At 32.4% G+C, this 9,122-nt stretch overlaps 1 protein-coding gene and 1 long non-coding RNA gene across 3 annotated transcripts; one reads left to right on the top strand and one right to left on the bottom strand.

The window, feature by feature from the left end:
• Positions 1-1,276: 1,276 nt before the first annotated feature.
• Positions 1,277-2,389, bottom strand: LOC107919013 (uncharacterized). The gene is made up of 2 exons (XR_001690334.2): positions 1,903-2,389; positions 1,277-1,586 (listed from the first exon to the last, which is right to left on the bottom strand). It is a non-coding gene; the product is annotated as an uncharacterized lncRNA (long non-coding RNA).
• A 1,821-nt stretch (positions 2,390-4,210) lies between these two features.
• Positions 4,211-8,249, top strand: LOC107920711 (probable beta-1,3-galactosyltransferase 2). 2 transcript variants are annotated; one of them, XM_016850539.2, is made up of 11 exons: positions 4,211-4,704; positions 5,222-5,318; positions 5,404-5,468; positions 5,553-5,764; positions 5,884-5,947; positions 6,509-6,581; positions 6,723-6,843; positions 6,972-7,059; positions 7,142-7,267; positions 7,393-7,502; positions 7,779-8,249. In XM_016850539.2, the coding sequence occupies exons 1-11, from the start codon at positions 4,595-4,597 to the stop codon at positions 7,925-7,927; spliced, it is 1,215 nt and encodes a 404-aa protein (XP_016706028.1). In that variant the 5' UTR covers positions 4,211-4,594; the 3' UTR covers positions 7,928-8,249. The 2 variants fall into 2 exon arrangements, with proteins under 2 accessions (XP_016706028.1, XP_016706027.1); XM_016850538.2 differs by having other exon boundaries at positions 4,263-4,704; positions 6,720-6,843.
• The last annotated feature ends 873 nt before the right edge of the window (positions 8,250-9,122 follow it).

A 9,122-nucleotide genomic window follows, 5' to 3' on the forward strand; every position in this document is an offset into this window, starting at 1 on the left:
AATAATAAAAGTAAAATTTCATTATTTTTGTAATTCTTAAAAGATAAATCAATATTTTCTTATTCTTGTGATTTTATTATATATGTAGTAATTTAAATTTTTTAAAATTGTAAAAATATTAAAGATACCCTTTGATCATGTGACGAGAAATGCTATTTATTAACCTATAAATTAAATGCATTGATAACGTAACTAAACTAAAGGATCATTGCCCCATAATTAACTACCTTAAAAAGGGGCTTTGGAAAGTTAGGATCATATTCTTAGACATTGAAATTAACATCCAACTTCTAAAATTGGATTTAAGCATTATATATATATATGCTCATTTTTAATAAATTTTTATGCTAACTTAATCAGATTTTAGGTTCAACCAGTAGGTGACTTTGAGGGGACGAAATTATTTTATAAGAGTTTGAATTAAATATTAATTTTAGGAAGGATAAAAAAATAAAAAAAAATTATCCAAAAGACTAAGAAAGTATTTGGTTGGTCAAATCTTACATTATAACATGGAATGTTGCATTTGTGATGATTCAATTGAAGTTAGATGATAAACCAATTTATTAAAAGAATTGACACACAAAAATGTTAAAGAAAGTGTACTTGTAAAAACAAAAATGCTATAGAAAGGACAATATTGTATCTTATATTCTGAATCTTATATTTCAGACAAGCAAAGCAAATAAGGTAAAGGATAGAGGCCCTACATGTTTTTCCCTCAGGGTTGGACTCTGAATTCAAAGATTGAACTCACATATAATATATAAGTTGGAGTATGGATTCCATTTGCCAATTATGTAGGCATTTCATACTAAGGGTGAGTTTAGATGGATGGTGCGTTTACTCGCGGTTAATATAAAAACAGCAGTGGCGGTGAGATTAAATACTGTAGCGTGAGACAAGAAGTAAACTAAATGCACCACACCGCACCCAATCGCCCATCCAAACCCACCCTAATGTGATTTCAAAACTTAAAATGGAACAAGGGCTACAACCTAGGGATGTCTCATTGACTTCCACTCCTTCTACCCAACTCAATTGATTAATCAACAAAATAAGATTGGATTATGGTATTTTTTTTAATGATTATAGTTTTATTTATAAAAATCATTTGTTAAATTTTGTCCTGTTTATTGATATAAACCAATTCACCCAATAAACATTATAATTATATATATATCCTAATCCAAAAATATTTGAAATTTAGGACCATAAATACAAATATAATATTATTAAATCTATTTATCTTTCACCCTCTTTAAAATGCGCTTGATTTCAAACTTAAAAAATTATATAATATTATTTTCACATTTTAAAAATATAATATGACAAAAATGATGTTTTAGTATTGTAATGCCCAATTTTGACCCGGGCCCACTAAAAATAAATAAAACCAAAATTACATACGCAAAACCCGTTCAAACTTAAACCCAAACCTACCTCGGCCCACAAACTGAAAAATTTTTAGTAAGAAAACCCTAAGGCCGCCGCTCCTATCTCTGCCCAGATCTAGGCCTCGCTCGTGCATCGCCAACGCATGCATGCATTTCCTCCATGCGCGTCCTCCTCCCGTACGACTGTACCTGTAGTGCCACAAACAAACAACAGAGGAAACAAACGAAAAGAGGGACAACAAATCAGAGAAAATAGAAAAAAAAAACAAGAAATGTAAAAAGGGATTGGGGGAATAGATTTTCTTTTTGGGCTATAAAAGCCGTTCTAAATTCTGTAAAGGAGGCTTTTTTTTACACGAACATTGAATAAAAAAAGATACAGAGCAAAAAAAGGTGATTTTGAGTTTTTCGTTCCTCTTGATTTTCTTTTTCGACTTTTAGATTGTTTTTTTCTTTTATTCACTGTTTGAGAAAAGGAAATAGAGGGGAAAGTTAAGCGTTTTACCTTTGTGGCGAATCCGAATCATCGTCCTCTTCGTCTTAATCGGAGTTGGGGCGATGGATCGGAGAACTTTCGACTGGCCGGGGCATGAAGCGGCGCAGGGAGCTTTTTTTTCATATTTTTGTTTTAGGTTTTCTCCAAAATAAAAATAGGCTGCTAATTTTAGGGTTTAATTTCGTTTTATATAACGAAGGAAACGGCGATGTTTTAGCCCCCATGACCCGCGCGCGATCCAACCTGCTCCAGGTGGGATCCGCGCGTTTTCATGAAATGGGTTATTTGCGCGCGGGGTCCCTCTGCTTTTGCAGCGTGTTACAATTAGCCCCTTTTTCCTTCTTTTCTTTTATTTTAATTTAGCCATATAATTTTATTGTTGTTTCATTTCAGTCCCACGTGGAACGTTGCGCATATGGCTAGGGGTAATTTCCCAATAGGTCCCTCTCCCTCTATGCGCGTCATGGATTGACCTTTTACCTTATTTTATTTTTGTTTTCTCCTTGGGATTTTGTTTTGTTTTCAATTTAGTCTCGTTATTTTATTATTATTAAATTAATTAGCTATATTATTATTATTATTATTATTATTATTATTATTATTATTATGATCATTTACCAATTTATACTTTTTTAATTTTTGTTATATATACATATTCTTATGTACACACTTACATATTTTTAATTTTCTTATATGTACATATTAACATTTTTATACACCTTGTAATTTACACATATATATGTACATACATATTGTAATACTGTACGTATGCCTATTTTTTTATTTTCATAAATATATATATTTATACCTACCTTTGTATTTTATATATTTTACAACTTTATACGTGTATATGTATACACACATACTCATATATTTTTTTATATATTTTATAATTTATGTATACATATATTTATGTCTACATACATTTTTTTAATTTTTATAAGTGTATATTTATATATGTACATACTTATATATTTTATACTTTATAATTTATATATACATACATATTTTTTAATACATTTTCAAACACACATACACATTATCATTATTTACTTGTTTATATATTTTCATTCTTTTCAAACTTTGTTGTATTCATACACATGTTTTTTTTTATGATTTTATTTATTTTCATTATTATTTTGAATGAATGTTCTAGTTTTATTTCCTTAAATGCATTGTTATTTTGTATGTTATTGGTTTATCCTTTTATCTAATTTATTTTCATTTTTATTACTCATATCATTTATGCTACAATCATGCTATTTCATAATCTTCAAAAGAAAGGCTTGGTGTTCATCGTTTTCGATTGGATTGTGCCCTAACTTACTGGGCTTCAACTCTCTTCGATGGATTTATATCATCAAGTTTCCATTTTATTAAAACCATACTATTATCAAAATAAAGTTCTTCGGGATTTCAAAATGTTGGACCCTAACTCACTAGATCCGATAATTTTGCTACTCCGAATTAAAGATTTTTTTATAAAGGCAAGATTCGATGTTTAGGAATTTCGGGAAATTAAACCTTAACTTACTGGGTCTTAATTTGCCGTTGGACTCAAATAATCGAATATCCTTCTCAAAATGTATAGGTTTTAAAAGTCATGAGATAAACCTGATTTTGAGGATTCAAAATGTTGCACTCTAACTTACTGAGTGTGACAATTTATTCTTTTGAAATAAGTGAGCGTTATTATCCAAATCATTTTATTCAAGATAAAAGGATCGTTTTAAAATCTCGACATTAGGACATTAAACAATCAATTCGGTACCAATTTTGGGCGTTACGAGGGTGCTAACCCTTCCTCGTGCATAACCGATTCCCGAATCTGTTTTCCCAAAATTCGCAGACCTAAAATCATGTTTTAAGGTGAGCCGATCACACCTCAATAAATGATTGGTGGTGACTCTCATTTTATTTTTAAAGTCGATCCCTATTTTTTAAAATATAAAAAGGTGGTTTCGATAAGTATAATTTTTTACAATGTTTTTTATTTACTTGAGTTAAAAGTGTATAATTTGAGGGCAAGTTTTATATTAACCTAAAAAAAATAATTGCAATTATCTAATTAATTTACGAGCTGTCACATTAGCCAAATTTCTTTTAATTTCAGACACTCAAATTCTAAGTTAAGTAATTCAAAAATGTTTTTTTAAATGTATATTTAATATAAAAATATTTTTTAAGAATAAAATGAATGAAACTTAACATTAAAAAAAAAAAAACTAAAATGGAAGCGCGGTGAGATCCAACCCGACCATACAGCTTAGCCGCGCATAAATACATACCATCACGTGTAAATAAATAAATAAAAAGGGGTGAAATGGTAAATTTATATAAGAAGAAAGCAAGAGAGAAGCGGTTAGTAGTGGGTCGTCTCTCACTTGTGTTCAACGTCCCTTGCCTGCAAGCAATGTGAGACCTCTCTTTTTGAGGCTTTGACACACAGAATCTATACACAGAAACAAACCAACAACAAAAAAAAGAAAGGAATAAAAATAGCAATTCATAATAAAACAGAGTTCTCTGTTTCTGTTTCTTTCTCTTCTTCTGAAAAAAAGTTGGAGCTCATTTTCTGCAACTGTCGTTTTGATTCGGCTCAAGCTTCTTCTGTTTTTTTTTTTCCATATGGGTTTTTTGCTTCTTTGATTGCTAGTGTTGGAGAAATAGAGGGGATTTTAGGTTGGGAAGTTTCGAAAATATGTCTTTTAAAAGCAAAACAGAGCAGTCTAGTAGGAGTTTTGTTTCAAAGAAATGGACTTTTCTTCTTTGTTTGAGCTGCTTCTGTGCTGGAATTCTCTTCACCAATAGGTAATCCCTTTTTCATTTTTTTTTGAAAGTTTAAAACTTTTGGCTTTCCCTTATTTCAACGGTGAAACCATGTTAATTTGCTTTGTTAATAGATTTTTTGAGTTTTTTTTTCTTTTCACAATTATTTGTCCAAGCTTGTGTTCATGTTTGAGTTTCATACAATTCTCTTTTTTTTTAACAAAAAAAAAGAGATGACTAGTGGGTCTCATTTATTTGGTGTGCCTACTAATGCAAAATTGGATCTAACCTTTGGGATAAGGTTGGTTTCAATTGACAAGTCAATTTTCATATATTAAGCGTTCTAATTTTAATGCTTTTATCTCATTGATGTTTCATCATTTGATAATCATTGCGCAGAAGAATTAAATAGTTGCAATAGGGAACCCTGACTATAGTTGAAATTTTTACTGCTTTTCTTTTCTTTCTTTTTTTGCACATATAAAAATTTTTGGTTCAAATTTGGATTACAGGTAAAATATTGGGTTTTCATTATGTTAATGTGTAAATTTGGTAACAGGATGGTGGCTGTTCCTGAATCTAAAGCTATCATGCGGACAACCGCCGTAGAAGCTGAAAAATTAAAACTCATTTCTGAGGGTTGTAACCTAAAAGCTGTGAGTCTCTTTAACTTGCATTCATATAAACCTTTTGTTAAGTTTTGTAGGTTTTAAGCTGATTGGTTTCCTTTCTTTGTATCAGAAAGGAGAAAAGCATGTATCAAAGGACATCATTGGGGAGGTTTTCAAGACTCACCATGCTATACAGTTAGTATTGCTTTTGTCTAACTATGGTTCATTTGATTTTTAAGTGACTGATCAATGAACTGATTGTGTCATTTTTCGATGTAGGACATTGGATAAGACTATTTCCAACTTAGAGATGGAATTAGCTGCTGCAAGGGCGGCACAAGAATCTTTACACGGTGGTTCTCCGTTATCCGAAGATGTGAGTAGAGTTGGATCATCTAGGAAGAGAAAGTATCTGATGGTTATCGGAATTAATACGGCTTTCAGCAGCAGGAAAAGAAGAGACTCAGTTCGTGCTACATGGATGCCACAAGGTGGTCGGATTGATTCTTTTTGACCCTTCCCTTCCCCCATTCCCTTAACACACATCTGCTCCTTTCCTGAGATTCTAATGTGAATTCGGGTGCTGAATCAAATCTGTTTTGGAAAATAGGTGAAAAGAGGAAGAAATTGGAGGATGAAAAAGGCATTATTGTTCGCTTTGTTATTGGCCATAGGTGATGGTTTAATTCTCTTTCTATCGTATTGTTTTATAAGTGAACTAGTATCATATTTTTTCTTGCTGTTCTTATGCTATTAACTTAGTTGTATTCATCATTGCCTTTGAATCCTTATGGATGATTAAGTTTAAGTCCTTATGGATGATTAAGTTTAAGGAAGCTTAGAGAACCAACCTTGATGAACCACTCTAGCACTGTGTTGCCTTGCATGGTATGCCTTTCAAGGCTACTTTTATTATTAGACTTGGTTTTTATTTCTCATGGAAATGAGACACTGGTTCGGTTCAATATTGACAACACCCGAAGATGGCTTGTTAACTTTTGCTCGAATAAGATAAAAATTGACCATTAACCAATAATCATATATTGATATTCCATCCAAAGATGGTGACGATATTTCTTGCTTTTTATAGCCGTTCCGCTGTCATGAAATACTGTCTGGAAATAGTTTGGGACCTAAATATCCTGTTATGCCCATTATTCTTTTCTTACGATCTCCTTGGCACACACTCTAAATGGTGCTATAAGCAATTAAATTGAATCATGTTTCTTATACAGTGCTACATCGGGTGGTATTTTGGACCGAGCAATTGAAGCAGAGGATAAGAAGCATGGAGACTTCTTGAGGCTGGTAGGTTGTTGTGGCAACTATTGATCTTTTTTGTTTAGGCTGTTCTGCTAAAAATATGCTTGCCTATTTAAGAACATTCCATTACTATTTGCTTTTGAGAAAATAATGGACCGAGAAATATGTTGTTTCGATTGCAAGCAGGACCATGTTGAAGGTTACCTTGAATTGTCTGCAAAGACCAAGATATATTTTGCTACTTCTATTGCTTTGTGGGATGCAGATTTTTATGTTAAAGTCGATGACGATGTCCATGTAAATATAGGTATGTTTTGTTTATTTTATATGCTTCTTGTGAGAATTATAGTACCTCATTGCACATAACAGTAATTAGGTACATATACTTTTAATTCTTGTTATTTTATGTTCTAATCTCCCATAAAATTACTGCAGCAACACTTGGAGAAACTCTAGTTAGAAACCGAAAGAAGCCTCGTGTATATATTGGATGCATGAAATCAGGTCCCGTCCTCTCTCAAAAGTGAGCTACATATTCCTTTCTACTTCTACAGAAGATTTTTGTGGAAGTGTACCAGTTTCTTAATTGTTATATCATTGAACAGAGGAGTTAGATACCATGAACCCGAGCACTGGAAATTCGGCGAGACAGGAAACAAATATTTCCGGCATGCTACTGGACAGTTGTATGCCATTTCAAAAGATTTGGCCTCATATATATCAATAAACCAGTAAGATCCAAGACCTCTCTGTTTAAAATTTTACGATGAAGCCTGTGCATGAATCCAAGGACCTGCTCCTCATTGTTATCAATTTTTGTACTAATGATGATTACATACATGCATGATTATGTCAGACACGTTCTACATAAGTATGCTAATGAGGATGTTTCACTGGGATCTTGGTTTATTGGACTTGATGTGGAACATGTTGATGATCGGAGATTATGTTGTGGCACGCCACCTGGTAAAGTCTTAAAACACTCGAATTTGAGTAGAACTATGATTATATTAGATTGAAAGATTAAGGTAGACTGCTTGTGGCTAGTCATTGTTCATACTTGTTTAATTTGCATGGAAGATGATGATGTAAAATCTAACACGAACTATAATTACGGTTGGTAAGATTACTGGTTCACATGTCATACAAGTTGGCAGCGAGTCATTATCGTATCAATTCAAAAACCTGGTGAAATATACTAAACACCAAAAAGCTGAAGTGTGTAAATGGCTGTGAATGCAGATTGTGAATGGAAAGCTCAAGCTGGCAACATCTGCGTTGCTTCCTTTGATTGGACTTGCAGCGGAATTTGCCGGTCTGCTGATAGGATTAAAGAGGTTCATCGGCGGTGTGGGGAAGGTGAGAATGCTCTGTGGAGCGCTACTTTCTAATCTGCCGCTTTCATGTGCTTCCTAACTCAGGAAGACAATATGGTGGAGCGTTGAGCATGCGCAAGCAGACGTTCAAAATCTTTCTTTTTCGTAGTCTAATGAGTACATAAAATGTTATATCTAGAGAGAGCGCATTGAAACGGGGCCTTTGCTATTTTAGTGTGGAAGGTTATTGTCACTGTTACTGTCACCGTAGCAGCCCTAAATGAAAGCGGCTGTCATCACTCACCACCCACTCATTCTTTCGGACATGAAAGCCTACTTGTAAGTTAAAGTTCCATAAAAAGCTCATAATAAAGAAGAAAATATTTTTTTTGGGTAACATTTTTTGTTCTTAATCATCGATTTCTGCGACTGTGGAATCAATGTAAAACCTTTTAAAAAGATTTGATTAACAAAAACGTGAGAATGAAATAAGACTTGGTTTGGAAGTAAACATTGTCTTGCGAAAGGTAAGCAAAAATGATATCATATGAAGAAGCAGAACATGCTTTTGTGACTTTTTTTTTCTCCATTGTTGAAGCAGGCAGATTCCCATATGCTTAAAAGTTGATGTTGAGTGCTCATTTGGGAACTCCAAGAGTTTCAACTTTGGAAGACTCCAAAATTTTCATTTCCCAATTAAGATTTGACCAAAGCTGGCAATTAGCATCGAATCTTTCTCAACCCCCAACTCGAATAAGAATATTATATTATTTTAAAATATATTTTTGTAATTATTTTAATTTAATATTTTTTATTTATTATATTTTTATTTGTAGTGATCTCAAATTTTTTTAAACTTCCAGCATATATTACTATAAATTTAATTTTTATATGTTATAAATTATATAATATATAAATTTAACATAACATAAAAATTATAAACTTCAAAAACGGGCTAAACTAGGTTAGGCTCGGACGTTGAATGTGCAAACCCGAGCTCAGCACATAATTTCTCAAATCCAACAAAACAATTAAACAAAACAATAAGGTAATCAAATATTATCAACTTTTTAACACTTTTGAGAGTTTATAAATTTATTTCAACTGTTTCCTTTATCTTATACAGCCCGCCACTCACATATTTCTGAAAATGTTATTATCATTTTCCTTCGCAGATAAACATGGAAAAAAAGGTATTTAAACTTATATTCTATGTTGTAACTAAACGATACAAGGGATTATGGATCAAACAACACCAATAACCCTTTGA

This window comes from Gossypium hirsutum, chromosome D13 (genome assembly GCF_007990345.1).
Source record: "Gossypium hirsutum isolate 1008001.06 chromosome D13, Gossypium_hirsutum_v2.1, whole genome shotgun sequence".
Taxonomy (NCBI): Eukaryota; Viridiplantae; Streptophyta; class Magnoliopsida; order Malvales; family Malvaceae; genus Gossypium; species Gossypium hirsutum.